The following is a 21,101-nucleotide window of genomic DNA, read 5'->3' as shown; positions in this document are numbered from 1 at the left end:
AGCCGCACTGCTTCTTAACACAGCGCGCATCCAACCCGGAAGCCAGCCGCACCAACGTGTCGGAGGAAACACCGTGCACCCGGCAACCTTGGTTAGCGCGCACTGCGCCCGGCCCGCCACAGGAGTCGCTGATGCGCGATGAGACAAGGACATCCCTACCGACCAAGCCCTCCCTAACCCGGACAACACTAGGCCAATTGTGCGTCGCCCCACGGACCTCCAGGTCGCGCCCGGTTACGACAGAGCCTGGCGCGAACCCAGAGTCTCTGATAGCACAGCTGGCGCTGCAGTACAGCGCCCTTAACCACTGTGCCACCCAGGAGGCCCGGGGCATGCTTATTTAAGATGGTGAGGAAGGCACTTTTAAAGAATAGCCAGGCATCATGTACTGACGGGATGAGGTCAATGTCATTCCAGGATACCCCGGCCAAGTCAATTAGAAATGCCTGCTCGCAGAAGTGTTTTAGGGAGCATTGAGTAATGATGAGAGAGATATAGTCTCTAGAGACGCTTAAACCAGGTTTAAACCAGGTGATGTCATCGCATTTGTAGGAGGTGGAACAACATGGTTGGTTAAGGCATATTTAGCAGGGCTAGAGGCTCTACAGTGAAATAAGACACTAACCAGGACAGTAATGGACGAGGCATATTGATATTAGAGAGAGGCATGCGTAGCCAAGTGAACATATGGGTCCAGTGAGTGGTTGGGCTGACTGGGGACACGGCAATTCAGACAGTTAGCAGGCCGATGCTAACACGCTAACAGTTGTTTGGCCAGGGCTAAACGAGCTAGCAGTTAGCAGACCGGGTTAGCAAGCAAGCAGTTAGTAGGGGCTAGCAGTTAGCAGACCGAGGCAGGCAAGCTAGCAGTTAGCAGATCGGGGCAGGCAAGCTAGCAGTTAGCAGACCAGGGCAGGCAAGCCAGCAGTTAGCAGACCGGGGCTAGCAAGTTAGCCTATGGGGGACGTCGCGAAGGGAGGTAAGTATTTTTTTGCCTCTTCGTGCGGTGACGTCGATAGACCAGTCGTGGAGTTAGTAGGGTTCCAAGTAGCTCTAAGTAGCTGGCCTAGCAGGTTAGCAGAGTGGGCCTTCAGCGGGCATCGAACCTGAGGGGCCTGTTGGAATCCTCGGGCAGATTATGTCGGTATTCCAGTCGTAGAGGATCGGTGGGGTTCCGTGCCTCGTACCGGCAGTAGAAGGGGTCCAGATATTGTAGCCCAGGAGTGAGCCGGGAGATGGGTCTAGCATGGGCTAGCCCCAGGCTAGTTGGTGCTAGCTCCAGGACGGAAACGTTAGCTAGGAGTTGTTAACCCGGGTTGCGGTTAGCTAGCTGGGATGATCCAGATGAAAAGGTTCAGAGTTTGTGGTAGGAATTTGGGGATATGGAGAGAAAAATAGGTCCGGTTTGCTCTGGTTTGAAACGCGTTGTACGAACTGGCGAGAGCTTTCCGAGCTAAAGGTTAGCTGATGACTGCTAGCAGTGGTTAGCTGACTGATAGCTGGTAGCTAGTTAGCTAGCTAGCTTCAGTTGAGGTATTCCAGTTCGGAGGTAAATGGAAATACTTTAGGGGAGAAAACAGATCTACACCACATTGGGTGAGGCGGGTTGCAGGAGAGTATTTTGAAGTTGAGGTTTAGGAAACATATTAAAAAGAACGCAGAGAAGAAAAAGATATACACATGGGACGAGACAAGACAAAGACTTCTGACTGCTACGCCATCTTGGATTATAGAGTCCTAATGTATTGATCACATCTTTACTAGTTCTGCAGAAATTTGCTTTAAAGCAATATTTAAAGCTATTGGATATAGTAATCACAATATTGTAGCCATATCTAGGAAAACCAAAGTTCCGAAGGCTGGGCCTAATAGTGTGTAAGAGGTCACACAATAAGTTTTGTGGTGATTCCTATGTTGCTGATGTAAAAAATATTTGTTGGTCTGTGGAGCAACCAGAGGCTAAACTTGACACATTTATGAAATTGCTTATTGCAGTTACTAATAAGCATGCACCCATTAAGATGATGACTGTAAAAATTGATAAATCCCTGTGGATTGATGAGGAATTGAACAATTGTATGGTTGAGAGGGATGAGGCAAAAGGAATGGCAAACGTACTGACTGCACATCTGATTGGCAAACGTACTGCAAATTGACAAATCATGTGACTAAAATGAATGAAAAGAATAAGAAACTTTACTATGAAACAAAGATAAATGGTGTAAAGAATTATAGTAATAATCTTTGGAGCACCTTAAATGAAATTTTGTGCAAAAAGGCAAACTCAGCTCCATCATTATTGAATAAGATGGCTCATTCATCACAAAGCCCACTGATATTGCCAATGACTTTAATGATTTTCTTTATTTGGGAAGATTAGCAAACTTAGGCATGACATGCCACTAACACTACACATCCAAGTATAACTGATCTCATTATGAAATAAATATTTTGAATTCTGTAAAGTGAGTGTGGAAGAGGTGAAAAAATTATTGTTGTCTATCTAAGCCTTCTAGAAAGTGTGTGCCTTCTGCCCTGGAGTGAAGCAAAAGTAATTCCGCTACCCAAGAATAGTAAAGCCCCCTTTATTGGCTCAAATAGCCGACCAATCAGCCTGGTACCAACCCTTAGTTAACTTTTGGGGGAAAAAATTGTGTTTGATCTGATACAATGCTATTTTACTGTAAACAAATTGACAACAGACTTTCAGCACGCTTATAGGGAAGGTCATTCAACAAGCACAGCACTTACACAAATGACTGAGAGAAATTGATGATAAAAAGGAGCTGTTTTGTTAGACTTCAGTGCTGCTTTTGACATTATTGATCATAGTCTGCCGATGGAAAAACGTATGTGTTATGGCTTTACACCCCCTGCTATATTGTGGATAAAGAGTTACCTGTCTAACAGAACACAGAGGGTGTTATTTCATGGAAGCCGCTCCAACATCATCCAGGTAGAATCAGGAAGTCCCCAGGGCAGTGACATGCCATTGGCTTTGAGTAAAATAAGTGTGTCTATGTATGCAGGTGACTCAACACTATACACGTAAGCTACTACAGCGAGTGAAATCACTGAAACACTTAACAAAGAGCTGCAGTTAGTTTCAGAATGGGTGGCAAGGAATAAATATTTCAAAAACCTAAAGCATTGTATTTAGGACAAATCATTCACTAAACCATAAACCTCAACATAATCTTGTAAATAATTATGTAGAAATTGAGCAAGTTGAGGTGACTAAACTGCTTGAGTAACCCTGGATTGTAAACTGTCATGGTCAAAACATATTGATGCAACAGTAGCTAAAATGGAGAGAAGTCTGTCCATAATAAAGCTCTGCTCTACCTTCTTAACAGCACTATCAAGAAGGCAGGTCCTACAAGCTCTAGTTTTCTCGCACCTGGACTACTGTTCAGTTGTGTGGTCAGGTGCCACAAAGAGGAACTTTGGAAAATTACAATTGGCTCAGAACAGGTTAGCACGGCTGGCCCTTAAATGTACCCGAGAGCTAACATTACTAATATGCATGTAAACCTTTCATGGCTCAAAGTGGAAGAGAGATTGACTTCATCACTTCTTGTGTTGAAATGGGTGAATGCACCAAGGTGTCTGTTTAAACTACTAGCACACAGCTCGGACACCCATGCATACCCCACAAGACATGCCACCCATAGTCAAGAACAGACTATGGGAGGTGCACAGTACTACATAGAGCCATGACTCCATGGAACTCTATTCTACATCAGGTAACTGATAAAAGCATTAGAATCAGATTTTAAAAAACAGATACAAATACACCTTATGGAACAGCGGGGACTGTGAAGCATCACTAACATAGGCACAGAGACATGTACACCTGATAAGACACACAGTCTACACACATGTACACATGGATATTGTATTGTAGATATGTGATAGTAGAGCAATGACCTGAGGGAACACACTTAATGTTGTGACTGTGCCTTTAAACAGCTTGGAAAATTCCAGAAAATTATGTCATGGCTTTTGAAGCTTCTGATAGGCTAATGGACATAATTTGAGTCAATAGAAGGTGTACCTGTGGATGTATTTCAAGGCCTACCTTCAAACTCAGTACCTCTTTGCTTGACATCATAGGAAAATCAAAAGAAACCTCAGACCTCAGAAAAACAATTGTAGACCTCCACAAGTCTGGTTCATCCTTGGGAGCAATTTCCAAATGACTGAAGGTACCACGTTCATCTGTACAAACAATAGTACGCAAGTATAAACACCATGGGACCACGCAGCCGTCATACCTTTCAGGAAGACGCATTCTGTCTCCTAGAGATGCGAAAGGTCAAATCAATCCCAGAACAACATCAAATGACCTTGTGAAGATGCTGAAGGAAACAGGTACAAAATGATCAATATCCATAGTAAAACGAGTCCTATATCGACATAACTTGAAATGCCGCTCAGCAAGGAAGAAGCCAGTGCTCCAAACCTGCCATAAAAAAGCCAGACTATGGTTTGCAACTGCACATGGGGTCAAAGATCGTACTTTTTGGAGAAATGTCATCTGGTCTGATGAAACAAAAATAGAACTGTTTTGCCATAATGACCATCGTTATGTTTGGAGGAAAAAGGGGGAGGCTTGCAAGCCGAAGAACACCATCTCAACCGTGAAGCATGGGGGTGGCAGCATCATGTTGTGGGGGTGCTTTGCTGCTGGAGGGACTGGTGCACTTCACAAAATAGATGGCATCATGAGGACGGAAAATTATGTGGATATATTGAAGCAACATCTCAAGACATCAGTCAGGAAGTTAAAGCTTGGTTGCAAATGGGTCTTCCAAATGGACAATGACCCCAAGCAAACTTCCAAAGTTGTGGCAAAATGGCTTAAGGACAACAAAGTCAAGATATTGGAGTGGCCATCACAAATCCCTGACCGCAATCCTACAGAATATTTGTGGGCAGAACTGAAAAAGCGTCTGCGTGAAAGGAGGCCTACAAACCTGACTCAATTACACCAGCTGTGTCGGGAGGAATGGGCCAAAATTCACCCAATCTATTGTGGGAAGCTTGTGGAAGGCTACCCGAAACGTTTGACCCAAGTTTAACAATTTAAAGGCAATGCTTCCAAATACTAATTGAGTGTATGTACACTTTTGACCCACTGGGAATGTGATGAAAGAAATAAAAGCTGAAATAAATCATTCTCTCTACTATTATTCTGACATTTCACATTCTTAAAATAAAGTGGTGATCCTAACTGAACTATGACAGTACATTTTTACTATGATTATGTAATGGTCTGGATGTAGCTGGTGCAGAGGAGTCAGGCGCAGGACAGCAGAGATGAGTAACAAGAGTAACTTTACTCAAATATTCCAATAACATATACATAAAACAATCACGCACAAAAACCATGGGGAAAACAGAGGGTTAAATAAATAAAAATGTAATTGGGGAATTGAAACCATGTGTGTAAGACAAAACAAATGGAAAATGAAAAGTGGATCGCGATGGCTAGAAGGCCGGTGACGTCGACCGCCGAACGAACAAGGAGAGGGACCGACTTCAGCGGAAGTCGTGACAGGTTAAATGTAAGGATTTGTGAAAAACTGAGTTTAAATGTATTTGGCTAAGGTGCATGTAAACTTCCAACTTCAACTGTAACTGCCTTAATGTTGCTGGACCTCAGCAAGAGTAGCTGCTGCCTTGGGGATCCTTAATAAATACACATTGTTGCATCTGTCTCTCTCACTATGCTTTCACTTTCCTTTTTCTCTCGCCCCCTCACTCTGACTTTCCCTTTCTCTTATTACCTCTTTCCTTACTTAATCCCTCACTCTGTTTTCTCTCTGATGACGTGTTGTCCTCCTTTAGGGTCTGTTCTCTCAGTACTGAGCACTGTCCTCTCTCCATCTCTCTCTCACCATCTCTCTCTCTGGGTATTAGGAGTCTCTTAGAGGCAGAATGATGAATGCCCAAGCCAGTGTACAGTATGAACAGACTTATATAACAGGCACTCATAGTTCACCGAATGCGTTATTCTACTGAATCCAATCCATTAAAAAACTGGGGAGTGTGGTGGCAGTTGGACTATTGGGCGACACAGGACCTACCAGCTCAGCAGAACCGCCCCGAATCATAACAAAACCCCTCGGCCCACAATCTTCCATTCTCTCCACTCTCCAGTCAGTAGACGACTGAAATGCTGATGTCTTCATTTTTCTAAATCAGCTGCTATAGATGTCAAATTTCCCCATTTCAGTTCTTTCTCTAGTAGCTTTTGCAGCTATCAGATGTGTTAGATTGGCTTCCATAAATCAGACAGTAAACAGAATCTCTGGGCCAGTGGCTGTGTGTGAATGTCCACATGTGGTAAGAGTGATGAGTTTTCAGCTAGCTGCTGAGTTAAGCAAGCAGGAAGTCAGAGTGCTTTGGTTTGGTTTGACAGAACTGTTAAGGTGCAAACACACTGCTTACAGCTGCCTCCTTCGCAGAATCAATGCTTTCAGAAGTGTCACTTTTCTCTTTCACACTCCAGGATTTGAGATGTCAAACATACACTTACGCACAGACACACACAGACACACACAAACACTCACACTGATTAGTGTAGTCCAGGCGACTCACTTTATAGTTTTGTTCATTCGGGGTAGTTGGTTTGAATCTGATTCATTTAGTTTTTTTACAAGGTAGGAGGAGTTGTACATTTTGATAAAAAAAACGTAACTTGATGTGTTTCTAGTGCAAGTTAGAGTCCCTAAAACTTAGCCAGAAAGTTTTTGCAGTTTGGAGCACTGAACTCTAATAATTCCATGGACGGGGAGGCACACATCATCGGTAGAATTGTGGTGTCAGCACAAAGCAATTTGACTAATGGAATATGTGGAGTGTTGTCAATAGAAGGGGGGGGTTCCTGGCTATCGATCCAAGTAATTTATCACTCAACGCTGATCAAAAACCCATTTAAACCCAAACCAGCTCTGACTGCATGCTCAGAGATGAAGGAGAAAATGCTTGAGTGGATCTGACTGTTTAAGAGAGGAGGTCAGAACTCTCATTAGAGCCAGACATGATTAACTCTCTGGAGATTTATCTCTCTAGTCATCAGTGTTAGGTGCGAGTAGTGTGCATTTACTGGAAACACACGCACACACATATGCAAGCTCAAACACAGGGACGCACAAACACACACACTCATTGTGGGCCGCAGATACGTTTATACTTTGGTTATCTGTTCATAGCCACCTTTTCCACACATACACGTACACACCAGGGTTAGCTGGCAATAAATAAAAGACTATAAATAAATGGGAAAGAAATCCCATTGCAAAATAATGCTTTTTATTTATTTTTATCTATTTATTTAAATACATTTGATCGTCATGCTTATCGGTCTATAGGTTAATTAGTGGAATTAAATTGGCCTATGTGTATTTTTGTTAGTCATCATGTAGCCTATCTTATTTATCCAACAAAACTATCACGTGCACAGCAGATAGAACCTATGTTGAGTGGGATTTCTCCTGCAACTCCTCAGCTGTTTGATGCTAGAGCAGGGGTGTCAAACTCAAATACCCAGTGGGCCAAAATGTAAAACCTGAACAAAGTCACGGGCCAACATTGAACAAATTAACCTTTTAATATGGACCCAAACAAGTTTTGCTTTAACATTGAATATGGAACAAGCATCGCTTATTACCATACAATATATAATTTAATAGTGGAGACATGCAAAATCGAATTTCAAATGAAAAAACACATCAATGGCATTCATTTATTAAATAAATAAAATTTAAATAAAAATTGTATGCCTCTTTTCTATTTGCAGCCTTCTGATTTAAATACCAAAATACACTTTTTCCACTGGCTAATAATTTTACAAATAAAATGATAATAAATCAATCAACCATTCAAGCCCATGCCTTGTAGCAAGAAAAAGTGCATAAAGAAAACGTTAATTATTGCACACTGGTCTAATCTGATGTGCCCAAGCCAGATACCTGGCATCTCTTCTTGGATGCTAGTTCATCAATGTCTGGGCTCAAGCTCTGAGCTGAAGAAATCCTCAGTATCGAGCGAAGATGTTCATCAGTCAGACGTCTCCTGTGAGTTGTTTTGGTCATCTTCATCGAGGAGAAAAGTTGCTCGCATAGATAAGTGCTGCCGAACATGGAGAGCATCTGAGCAGCTTGGGTGCGGAGCTGAGGCATTGTGTCAGGGATGAACCGTGGAAACTGTGCGGCGCCCACAGCATCATACTTTGACTTCAGCGTGTCGTTGCACTGGAGTTCAATCAGCTCCATTTGGATGTTGGTTGGTGCATTTTCCACATCAACTGCAAAGGGATTACTAAGCAGTTCAAACTTGCATTTCTGGGCATCGAAGTCGGCAAATCGCCGGCTAAACTCAGCGGCGAGAACACTGAGTTTTTCAGCAAACTGTGCGCATGGGAACACGGCGGTAGAGATCTGCGCTTTTATGGATTGGCAGCAGGGAAAATGGCAAGGGTTTCCTTGCAGCATCTGATTCTCCCACAGGCACAGTTTAGTTTTGAAGGCCCTCACTGCAGCGTACATGTCTGTGATGATGCGCCTGAAGCTGCAGGTTCAGCGCATCGAGATGGCTCGAGATGTCACAGAGAAAGGCCAGCTCACACAGGAACTTTTGCTCCCGGAGCTCTGCTGTATCCTTCCCTTTGGTTTCCAGGAATTGACATATTTCCTCACGCAGCTCGAAACATCTGTTCAGTACTTTTCCTCTGCTTAGCCATCTCACCTCTGTGTGATACGGCACGTCTGCGTTTTCCGAACCACACTCCTCCAGAAAAGATTTAAACTGGCGGTGATTTAGACCTTTGGCTCTTATAAAGTTAACTACCTGTGTTACTGTGGTCATAACATGTTCCATCTTTAGGGCTTTGGCACACAGTGCTTCCTGATGTATGATGCAGTGGTAAACAGTTAGCTCACCTGCACAGTTCTCTTCCCGCATCTTCTCCCGAACCATGCCCACCAGTCCACTCTTTTTACCGCACATCGCTGGCGCACCATCTGTCGTTAATCCAACGAGTTTATCCCACGGCAGCTTTATTTCAGTTACACATTTGGAAACCTCCTCAAAGATTTCCTTTCCTGTGGTTGTGCCATGCATTGATTTGAATCCTAATAGCTCCTCCGTAACACACAGATTTGAGTCCACTCCACGGATGAAGACTGACAGCTGAGCAGTATCAGATGCGTCGCAGCTCTCATCCACAGCGAGGGAGAACGCAACAAAATCTTTTCCCTTTTCCATCAGCTGGTCATACAGATTGGTGGCAAGATCACATGTGCGATCAGCTACTGTGTTCCTGCTCAGGCTCACGTTTGAAAATGCTTGTTTTTTCTCTGGGCATACGAGGTCACAAACCTTCATCATACTTTTTCATGAACTCTCCCTCATTAAAGGGCCGGGCTGATTTTGCGATCTCTGCTGCCACTATATAACTAGCCTTTACAGCAGCCTCGCTTTGTGATGTGGCTTTTTTAAACATATTCTGTTGTGAAACCAAACTTCTTTTCATCTCCTCTACTTTCTGGCTCCTTTGAGTCATGTCCAGGTCCTTGTATTTGTCATGGTGTTTCGTTTCATAGTGTCGTCTAATGTTGTACTCCTTACTTACAGCCACGTTGACTCCACAAACAAGACAAACAGGTTTGTCTTTTACATATGTAAACAGATATTCTGCCTCCCACTTGTCCAGAAAGCTCCTGTTTTCTGCCTTTCTTTTCGCCATTTTTGGGAAGGGTTAGCTCGCTGACAGTTGTAGCGTCTATGTTGCTATGACTACTGTCACAGAGGAGAGAGCGTTTCTGGGTCCTGTCCTGATTGGCGCGCGAAAACAGCAGAGCATTATGGGATTCGTAGTATTAGTGGTGAATGCGCTGTATAATACCGGCGGGCCAGCTCTAGTAGTAATTTGGTATTGTCTCGCGGGCCAAATATAATTACCCCGCGGGCCAAATTTGGCCCACGGGCCAGAGTTTGACACCCATGTGCTAGAGTAAAACATGTGCTTGTATAAGCCCATCCCAATTCTAAATGCAATCACATGTTAAAACCTGTTTTGGTGCACGATTAAAAAGAGCTACGCCTACTATTTTGATTTCTCAACTGGTAATTGAAGCACGCCTCCCATTCACCATTCAAGTGCAGGCAACAGGCTATCAATGCGTCACCACCACTTTACAATGTGAGCTGAAGGCAGTATGCATTTTGAAAACATAGCCCCACTTAATTGTTTGAAACCTGAATGTTTTACTTCATATTATGAGACATATCTTACCTTGCTTCAAAGTAGCTTATAGGCAAATCCGACCATAGAAACATGGAGGCAATTATTTTATAAAGACTTCATAGGCAGTGAGTGAATTTGGGGAAGTTTGGAGAAGCTTACAATTTATCCTAACATTACTACCAGTCTGTCTACATGCCAGTTATGATTTTCATATGCACATTTTTGTGGAACATTTTGATTTCAATAATAATGTTTTAGTTTCTCAAAATCATTGTCACGTGATTAATCATAAAAATCTGAATTAAAATTGTAAAAATTGTAAAGTTCAAATTCAACTAATGCGAGAGCACCAGGTTCCGCCGTATGGACACATTGATACACTGTGATCGATTGGCTATTAAAGAAAGGAGTGCATGGAACTCAGCCTGTAGACCTATAACTTCCATTGTCATCTAAGTCAAAATACATAAAGCAGACAAAATAAAAACAGTAGAAAATATCATAGATTCACGTTCTTTAAATGGCATTAATCTCTCTACTCAGCCTTTCTATATATCTTGACTTGAGCTACTCTTTATTTCAATTCCACATTACATATATTTACTACTTGTGATATATGTCATGGGGAGTTGATCAAAAATAAACAATCAAAGGGCAAACCATTCACACAATGAAACAGTGAATGTGCAAGAATTAGCGGTAGACAGCTGAGCCATTCTGGAGAGAGACTTTCCTATGTCTTCGCCACACACCCCTCCCCTTCTTTTGACTCAATTTTGAATTATACTCAAGACACTATCTTCACACTTATTTGAAATGCTTTTAACTAACAGACGCAACTTAATAATCAGCTAGGCCTATTGCCACGCGTTCTGTCCAAATTGCAGGCTTCCCAAATAGGCATACAGTAGGCCTACAAGCTGGTGATTTGAAACAATCGATAGCCTTAAAAAAAAAATTGATCCTCGATTCCTCTGTGGCTAAGTCATGCTTTCTGGTGAAGTATTTTTTAGTTTTTTTTCTGTATAGGCCGGAGTAATTATATTATTTTGGCAAATTTATTTAAATTGACTTCCCTAGCCTATTCGAAGTGCCACCTATGAAAGACTTCCTAGTATGCCATTTCTCTCCTGTGCTTTTGGTTTTCATATCAACTTTCCTTCGTTGTCCAGAAGCCAAAGGCATAATCCTAGTCATATTAGCAAACAATCCTAGTGTTAGCATCTTTTGTTCCCCCTCTTTCTAAGTTTCTAACAGAGATTTTCATTTCGGTCAAATGTGAAACTGCTCTCATCAGTTTTCCAGCGAATTGCATTCTGGCAAATGTTTGAAAATGATGTTTTATTGTCCGCTTCATTACAGGAGTAGAATGTCCTGTTAAGATGAATTACCATAATTGAAATGTGATTTCTGTCATTCTGAGCACCGTGGGTGGACAGCACCACAACAGAAACCCTGCAACACACATAAACACTTTCTAACAAACAACAACTACATTCATTCAAACATTCACACATTCACAGGAATGATTGGAATGGTTTTTAACACTTCCTGTTGTCTCTTCCAGGATTGGCTGAGTAAGTATGGGTACCTCCCGCCCCCTGACCCAGTGACTGGACAGCTCCAGACCAAGGAGGCCCTGACCAAAGCCATCAAAGCCATGCAGAAGTTTGGAGGACTGGAGGAGACTGGGGTGCTAGGTGTGTGTGTGTGTGCGCGTGCGCGTGTGTGTGTGTATGCGTGTGTGCTAGGCTTGGGCGATATACCATATACGGGGGTATTTTTGGGGGGCTGCGTGCTATGCAACTGCTTATAAGTTAAGTATAACTATAAGAAATCTAAGATGTGTCAAATAAGTTATATCCTGCTCAGAGCTCCAGCTCTGCATTTGGTTTCCTAACTTGCTAGATAAGTGGCTAGGTGTCAAGATCAAGCTTCTTGGTTACAGCAGTGACATTCAATCCCCTCCGGGATCAAGATCACTGTTGCCTAAATAGATTCATTTTTTTAATAGTGCCCCTTGTGTGCACATTCAGAAATACCGTATAACCCAGAATGGTACAGAAACGGTATGACGGATATCACCAAACCAATGTTCTCTCAAATAAAATTTTCCACTGAGCAAATTGCAGGTTTGCTGAGCCCAAACCTGAACATTGTGAAATTTCTGTTCAACTTCCTGCGCACTTTTACTGTGAACACTGAGGCTATACTCGCTTTCAGTTTCAGTTTTAACAGTGGCCATGTAGGCTATTGGGGCTATTTGATCATAATGTAGGCCTACCAGTGTGTCCTACCATCAAAAACAATGGAGAAAATGCATCCCATCATTTTTTATTACGTAAATTGCTGTTCATTCTTCATTCAGCCTACAGTAGCAGCCAATGTGTGGTGTTCAATGTAGGCCTACATTCCATGAATCCTTTGAAAAAAAACATGCAGGGCTTGACATTAACCTGTTTATCTACTTGTCCTTCAGACAAGGAGGTGACTGAAAATGTTGTTGCGTTGTTTGATGCAAGAAACTACTTTACAAAATAAAATGCATTATTATTCCCATACCATTATTACAGAGAATCAGACAAATTATGCTACCCTCTGCCTATTGCTACTTAGCTTATTCAAGCCTGATTCAAAATACAACAGTTTTTCAAAGGTGTCTACAAATGTATAGGTTTTGTGCTCTTGTAGGAAGCAATCACTGCCTAATTGCTGACTACAAATGATCTATAACTGGGATACTCACTAACTAGTAAAGGATATAAACAAAATGTGCACAAGTGGCTACATGCAGCTCTCGCTTTGATCTCAAAACAAGGGCATCTATTCACGACCGCTCATGCTGTAAACACAGTCCAGTTCAAAGTAAATGGCACAGATCCATATATGGCAATGGTCTATTTGCATAAAGCCCTACTGCAGCTATGATTGTTTATGCCGCACCAGTCTGTGTAGTGCGTGTCTCCGATGCGTTCTGCCGACAATAAAATCTCTTGCATAGTTCATTTTGTTTTGGTATGTTGCTAATATTGTACAGATTCAATCACAATTGTCACAGTAAAGGGAAACGTTAATAGTGCTAACAGGGAAAGCTCTAGGACAGTGGGCACCAACCTTTTCTGAGTCAAAATCACTTTGAGTCAAAATGCAAGCCGAGACCTGCCACTCAGATTTTTTTTTACATGGCTTAAAAAGCGTAAGCCAGCCTCCCGGGTGGGACAGTGGTCTAGGGCACTGCATCGCAGTGCTAGCTGTGCCACCAGAGACTCTGGGTTCGCGCCCAGGCTCTGTCGCAGCCGTCTGCGACCGGGAGGTCCGTGGGTCAACGCACAATTGGCTTAGCGTCGTCTGGGTTAGGGAGGGTTTGGTCGGTAGGGATATCCTTGTCTCATCGCGCACTAGCGACTCCTGTGGCGGGCCAGGCGCAGTGCACGCTAACCAGGTTGCCAGGTGCACAGTGTTTCCTCCGACACATTGGTGCGGCTGGCTTCCGGGTTGGATGCGCGCTGTGTTAAGAAGCAGTGCGGCTTGGTTGGGTTGTGTTTCGGAGGACGCATGGCTTTTGACCTTCGTCTCTCCCGAGCCCGTACGGGAGTTGTAGCGATGAGACAAGATAGTAACTGCTAACAATTGGATACCACGAAATTCTGGAGAAAAGGGGGTAAAAATAAATAAATAAATAAATAAAATAAAAAAGCGTAAGCCTATGCAACATTAACCAATTAAAAACAGTACTGTAACAATGAGGTTTGTGCAGTAAGCTATAGGCCCAATACATTATCACCGCATGTTGGCTTTACTTGAATTTCCCAATGCACTGTAGTTCTGGAGATTTTTTCAAATAATATTTAAACATTTGAGGTAGGCTATATGATCACACCGATAATAGATCCTTTGTAGCATTACTTGTGAAGCACAGCTGAGTGAGCATACATTTAAATAATTTGCTTTTCATTTTTATTTTACTGGGCTGATGGTCATCTGATGATCAGTCTCAGAGGAAGGAGAGAGCAGCAGACTGGGGGTCCACCTCTCAACATCCCTCTGCTCTCCTTTTCCTCCACTGACAATGATCAAAAAGGAACACTGTCTTCCAGATGATGACGAAACTCAAGTCGCACCGCATTAAATTTTCCGATGACACAACAGTGGTAGGCCTGATCACCGACAACAATGAGACAGCCTATAGGGAGAAGGTCAGAGACCTGGCTGTGTGGTGTCAGGACAACAACCTCTCCCTCAATGTGATCAAGACAAAGGAGATGATTGTGGACTACAGGAAAAAGAGGACCGAGCGCACCCCTATTCTCATCGACAGGGCTGCAGTGGAGCAGGTTGAGAGCTTCAAGTTCCTTGGTGTCCACATCACCAACAAACTAACATGGTCCAAGCACACCATGACAGTCCTGAAACGGACACGACAAAACCTATTCCCACTCAGGAGACTGAAAAAAATTGGCATGGGTTCCTCAGATCTTCAAAAGGTTCTACAGCTGCCACATCGAGAGCATCCTGACTGGTTGCGTCACTGCCTGGTATGGCCTCCGACAGCAAGGCACTGCCTGCTCGGCCTCCGACAGCAAGGCACTACAGAGGGTAGTGCGAACAGCCCAGTACATCACTGGGGCCAAGCTTCCTGCCATCCAGGACCCCTTCCTTCAGAGGAAGGTCCTAAAAATTGTCGGTTCTCTCTGCTACCACACGGCAAGCAGTTCCGGAGAGCCAAGTCTAGGTCCAAGAGGCTTCTAAACAGCTTCTACCCCCAAGCCATAAGACTCATGAACATCTAGTCAAATGGCTACCCATTTGCATTACCCCCCCTCTCCACACCACTGCCACTCTCTGTTGTCATCTATGCATAGTCACTTTAATTAACTCTACCTACATGTACATACTACCTCAACTAACCGGTGATCCCCCGCACATTAACTCTGTACCAGCACCCCCCTGTATATATTGTTATTTTTTACTGCTGCTATTTAATTACATGTTACTTTTCTCTTAGGGGCTCATAAGGAAGCATTTCACTGTCATTTGTTTTTGTTGTGTTTGACACATGTGACTAATGAAATTTGATTTGATTAGATTATTTCTGCCTCATGGACAAATTCATGTTGTTACTCTATTAACAGAGATGAATGAAATATGAAATATTGAAATATTCCTCGATATTAAAAAAGACCCAAGCCACTAATAATAACACCAACGCATGCCTGTAGACACACGGTCCTACTCATTCATTACTGCTGCAGTGCTTGTTGTAGCACTGAGTGGAAATAGGAAGAACGCACATTTTATGGCTCATAAAAGTGTTGAATACAAAGTGTTGACAGTGCTGAGTAAGAACTTAAACATGAACTCACATCTCTTTGCTGTATTCGTTGACAGTCTCTCTCTAGTCAAGGTTCTTAACGTTTTGAAATCTCACAGTATTAACTTTGCTGTAGCTTTCTTTTATGCCTGCTACGTTGCTGCAGACACAGTCATCTGAGCCATTCGATTGGCCAGCGGTAAGCCTATAGTGCACCTGATTTATTCTCTGGGCCCGCCGGGAAGGCAGAGTTTGTACCTTCAGACACATGAAATGGTTCAAAATGGAAACTGTTCACCTGTTCACAGGGCAACTGAATCGAGTGCACCTACCGCCAAAAACCCGATTCAGTTGTTTTAAATTCAAATGTTTGGCGATCGACTAGGAATTCCTTGGAGATCGAGATCTCCTTGGAGATCGATCACGATCGACAGGTTGGTGACCACTGCTCTAGAATCTCGTAATTCTGTCTGTGGGCTGATATTTCTGCCAACCCTAGTGTGTGCGTGTGTGTTGAACACATTGTCTTTGCCTTTGTTGTTTTCGTTCTGCTAAAACAATATAAGAAATGTAATGGATGGACATGCTCACTAGTTTATGACTCTATATGAATGTGTACATCTGTTTCGGTTCCCCTGATCAGACCAAGCTACCCTGGGCCTGATGAAGACCCCGAGGTGTTCTCTCCCAGACCTGTCTGAGACGGAGGTGATGGTGGGCCGCAGGAGACGAGCTCTGGTCGCCCAGAACAAGTGGAACAAGAGACACCTCTCCTGGAGGTATAGTCCCTGTCACAGTTTCTGTGTTATTTGATTGTTGTTTCCTTAGATTACCGCTGGAGGGCACCCTTACCCTGTTTTCTAGTTTCCAGGATACCCTGATTATTACTTTTTAGATTCACATGTGTTTAATTACCTTCTCTGTTCACCTGGTTGCCTTGTTTCTGTTAAGACTCTAAGTAAAAGGTCTGGATTACCCTTACCTCTGCTTGCTGTGTTTTTCTGCGCCTGGGTTTGAGTTCGTACTAGCATTATTGCTACAGTAGACCTAAGCCTACAATGGACCCATCAGAGATTCCTCAGTCGTCCGAGGAACATTCCGAACTCCATTTATGGTCGGCTCTCACACACCATGGAACTGTGATTGGTCGCCATGAGGCGCGGCTGCAGACATTGTCAGAGGATTTAAGAACTCTTGTGTCTGCTCTGCAGACAGGACAGGCGGGAGCAACTGCTGCTGCACTGTGGCTGTTTCTAATCCTCCACTCCCTACCAGCTCAGCATCTTCCTACCTTCGGGAGACTCATCTCCCGGCACCGGAGAGCTATGAGGGGCATCCTGGGAGGTTTCGTGGGTTCCTGCTCCAATGCTCGCTGGCCTTTGAGCTGCAGGCATTAACGTTTCCGACCAAGCGTTCCAGAGTGGCATATGTTATCTCCTTGCTCTCAGGACTAGGTCTGGCCTGGGCCACCGCCATATGGGAGCAGCAATCAGACATTTGTTTTAATTGGCAAAGCTTCACCCAGGAGATGAAGAGGGTTTTTGATCACCCCATCAGTGGCAGGAACACTGCTCAAAGACTCATTGTGCTTTGGCAGGGCTGCCGGAGCGTAGCTGATTACACCATTGACCACTGAGAGTGGTTGGATGCACCAGACTTTCCGCTCTGGAGAGAAGGCGCAGGATTAACAAGCAACGTTGTCTTTACTGTGGACAGTCTGGAGATTTCCGTGCCTCCTGTCCTGAGCTGACTGGAAACAGGATGACTCATCAGTAGACGGGAGAATACTGGCGAGTCAGATACAGTCTCCAGCTTCCGACACGGTACGCACCTTGCTTCCAGCCAACCTGCGGTGGGACAATGGGCAGTTGGACATTCCTGCATTCATAGACTCTGGGGCTACCGGCTGTTTTCTGGATCGCATATTAGCTCGCCAACAGGGGCTGCCACTCACTAAGCTGGACATTCCGTTGTCGGCCACTGCGCTGGATGGTCAACCCCTAGGGTCTGGGAAGGTGAAGCAGCTCACCATGCCTATTCAGCTACGAGTTCTGGATTATCATGTGGAGTTTATCCAGTTAAATTTGGTGACTCTCCTGAGGTTCCCCTGGTTCTTGGACATCCGTGGCTTTCTATCCATAATCCTCAAATTGACTGGCCCTCGGGAAGAGTTATGGGATGGAATCCTTCATGCCAGTCCACCTGCCAGCAACTCTCTCCACATCTTTCCGTCCCTGCTCGTCTGGAGTCTTCCGATTCTCATGTTTCCCCGACTGAAATGACAAGCCTGATCTTTCCCGCGTACCTCGGGATTACTGAGATCTGTGTCAAGTCTTCAGCAAACAAAGGGCCAGTGAAATCCTTCCTCACAGGTCCTACGATTGTGCCATCCACCTACTGCTCGTCACCACTCCTCCGAGAGGAGGGCTGTATTCTCTCTCAGGTCCAGAGACTGTTAAATAACATTACCATCAAGAACCGTTGCCCTCTTCCTCTTATGTTGTCAGCCTATGAGAGACTCCGGGGAGCTGTTTTTCTCTAAATTGGATTTACAGAACACGTACAGTCTGGTGCGCATCAGACAGGGAGACAAGTTGAAGACAGCGTTCAACACCCCAAAAGGACATTATGAGTACCGTGTCATGCCATTTGGACTTACAAATGCTCCAGCCATTTTCATGCCCTGTTTATTGATGTGCTGCGCTACTTCCTTCAACAGTTCGTGTTTGAGTACCTGGATGACATCCTCATCTTCTCCAGGTCCATGGTTGAACACATCCAACATGTTTGCCATGTTCTTCAAGGACACTCACCACTTGTGCCTCAGTGCTCTCATCACTTATTCATGAAGGCCGAAAAGTGTGAGTTTCACGTTCCTCAGATCTCCTTCCTGGGGTACATCGTGTCTCAGGGCTGTGTACGGACGGACTCCCAGAAGGTAGAAGCAGTGGTCAACTGGCCGCGACCCAGCACAGTCAAGCAAGTCCAACGTTTTTGGGGTTTTGCTAATTTGGTGGAGATTTGTGAGAGACTTTAGTTCGGTGGCTGTGCCATTGACAGCGCTCACAAAGGGCTCGGCTGGGCATGTAAACTGGACCCCTGCTGCTGAGAGGGCGTTCCAGGGCCTGAAACGTCAATTTTCTTCTGCACCCCATTCTAGTTCATGCATATCCTTCTCTTCCCTGGGTGGAGTACGCACACAGCACTCTCAAGTGTTCCTCCAACGGCCTGTCACCATTCCAGGTTTTGTACGGATACCAGCCTCCTCTGTTTCCACATCAGGAGATTGAAGTGGAGATTCCATCCTCTCAACATCTCTCGTTGCTGCCGGACCTGGAAGAAGGCTCGGTCAGTGTTCCTGAGGTCTTCAACTCGGTTTCAACGTCAGGCCAACCGTCATAGCCGTTCGAGTCCTCTCCTGCGTCTACTATTCTGCCTCTGCACGTGGAATCAAGGACGTTGGCACCCAGGTATGTTGGGCCATTCAAGGTTCTACGGCGTATTAATCCAGTGGCCTATCGCCTTCGTCTTCCCCGGTCCATGAGGGTTTATCCCATCTTCCACATCTCCAGACTCAAGCCTGTGGTGTTCAGTCTTCTGGTTCTGGACACTCGGCCTCCACCTCCACCACACATGATAGCGGGACAGCAAGCCTACACTGTGCGACACATCCTCTCCAGTCGCCAGTTCCGGCGTGGGACTCAGTATCTCGTGGACTGGGAAGGTTCCGGTCCTGAGGAGCGATCCTGGGTTCCGGCATGGGACATTCTGGACCCCGGACTCATTCGGGACCCCGGACTCATTCGACGTTCAACTACCCCTGGTGGATCGTCAGGAGCCGTTCCTTGTGGGAGGGGTCCTGTCACAGTTTCTGTGTCATTTGATTATTGTTTCCTTAGGTTACCGCTGGAGGGCATCCTTAACCTGTTTTCTAGTTTCCAGGATACCCTGATTATTACTTTTTGGATTCACCTGTGTTTAATTACCTTCTCTGTTCACCTGGTTGGCCTGTATCTTTGCTTAGGTCTCATGCTTTATTACTGTGTTCTTGTGTGGTTGCCTTGTTTCTGTTAAGACTCTAAATAAAAGTTCTGGATTTACCCTTACCTCTGCTTGCTGTGTATCTCTGTGCCTGGGTTCGAGTTCGTACTAGCATTATTGTTACAGTACCTATACAATAGACTAAACACACGAGACAATATCAGTCTGTCTATCAATGTGAAGCTGACTGGGGATGGAGATGTAGGGTGGACATGGTATGGTAGAGAGTACGGTACTAGGATGGTATAGAACATGTACATACCTGCTTTGCATACAAATGTAGGATCTTAGTTTGTTCACTTGTTTGTTACTGAGAATTTTCCTGCACTACAAGAAATGCAAACTTGTAGTTTATTCAAGGTTTAAAAAGGCTTCTAAAGTCTGTAATTTACACTTTAAAATGTCAGACTTGATTTCCAAAAATAATCTATTATTTATAATCGACATAATAATTCACATTTCCTGTTGCTGCAGGGTTATTTTTCTGCTGCAGCAAACTGGCTCAAGATCCTACATCTGTAATACAGTCTAGTCCATGGCTGATGATGCACATGATTTTGAGAAATGTGTATTGGATAGCAGGGAGGATGCGGGTTGGATGTGTGGGGTTACTTTCAAAATGGGTGAAACATTGCACGAACACCTGCATGTGGACTTCTGTGCTGTTGGATGTGTGTGCAGGCCAGGTTCATGGGGAGGGGAGGATGATACCATAACTAGATTGCGTGGTAATGGACAATTGGACAGTTAATTAGCCAATGAGTTGAGTCATAGTGTCATGAAAGGGGTCATCAATGGGTTAACAATGGGTTGACAGCAGCTCGTAACATCTGTCCAATATGTACCTTAACCCAGACATAGGGTTAGTAAAGAGAAGGGGAGTAGGTCTGCCTTTATGGTGATATAAGCATGCTCTGAAGCTTAACCAGCAAGAGCAGGAGGTAGATTGGATACTGAGCTGCTGTAAGCTGGTTTGTGTCAGTGTGTGTGTGTGTGTGTGTGTGTGTGTGTGTGTGTGTGTGTGTGTGTGTGTGTGTGTGTGTGTGTGTGTGTGTGTGTGTGTGTGTGTGTGTGTGTGTGTCTGTGTGTGTGTGCGTGTGCGTGTGCGTGAGTGCGTGCGTGAGTGCGTGCGTGCGTATGCACGCGCACGTGTGCATTAGAGAGCTGAGAGAGATGGAGGGTAATGTTGCTGACAGCTACATGTCTTTATCCTCTCTCACGCGCACACATACTCACTCACACACACACACTCTCTCTCTTGCTCTCTCGCCTGCGTTTTAGTGCCAATCATATGCCTTGCTCCTGTCTGCTTGCTCCTGCTCTCCTCTACTGTCTGTCTGCCGAGACCAGGGAGAATGTGTTTTTATACACACTAGTACTGATCTGCACTGTACAAGAGTCCTGTGCTCACTGGATGGAGAGCTGTAGTTTTCCTTCCCACATTTGTTGGTTTGGGCTGTAGAGCTCAGAGAGGAAGTATATATTTTCTATGCT

General features: G+C 44.4%; 1 protein-coding gene across 1 annotated transcript in view; it reads left to right on the top strand.

Moving 5' to 3' along the window:
- Positions 1 to 21,101, top strand: part of LOC139409916 (matrix metalloproteinase-17-like) — a 98,741-nt gene that overhangs the window by 35,738 nt on the left and 41,902 nt on the right. The window contains exons 2-3 of the mRNA XM_071155329.1: positions 11,823 to 11,955; positions 16,210 to 16,345. Of these exons, the coding sequence (XP_071011430.1) occupies positions 11,823 to 11,955; positions 16,210 to 16,345 (269 nt within the window). The remainder of the gene's footprint in view (positions 1 to 11,822; positions 11,956 to 16,209; positions 16,346 to 21,101) is intronic.

The sequence above is a fragment of the Oncorhynchus clarkii genome, chromosome 5 (assembly GCF_045791955.1).
Source record: "Oncorhynchus clarkii lewisi isolate Uvic-CL-2024 chromosome 5, UVic_Ocla_1.0, whole genome shotgun sequence".
In the NCBI taxonomy this organism is placed as follows: domain Eukaryota; kingdom Metazoa; phylum Chordata; class Actinopteri; order Salmoniformes; family Salmonidae; genus Oncorhynchus; species Oncorhynchus clarkii.
This window is presented reverse-complemented; position numbering and strand designations above follow the sequence as displayed.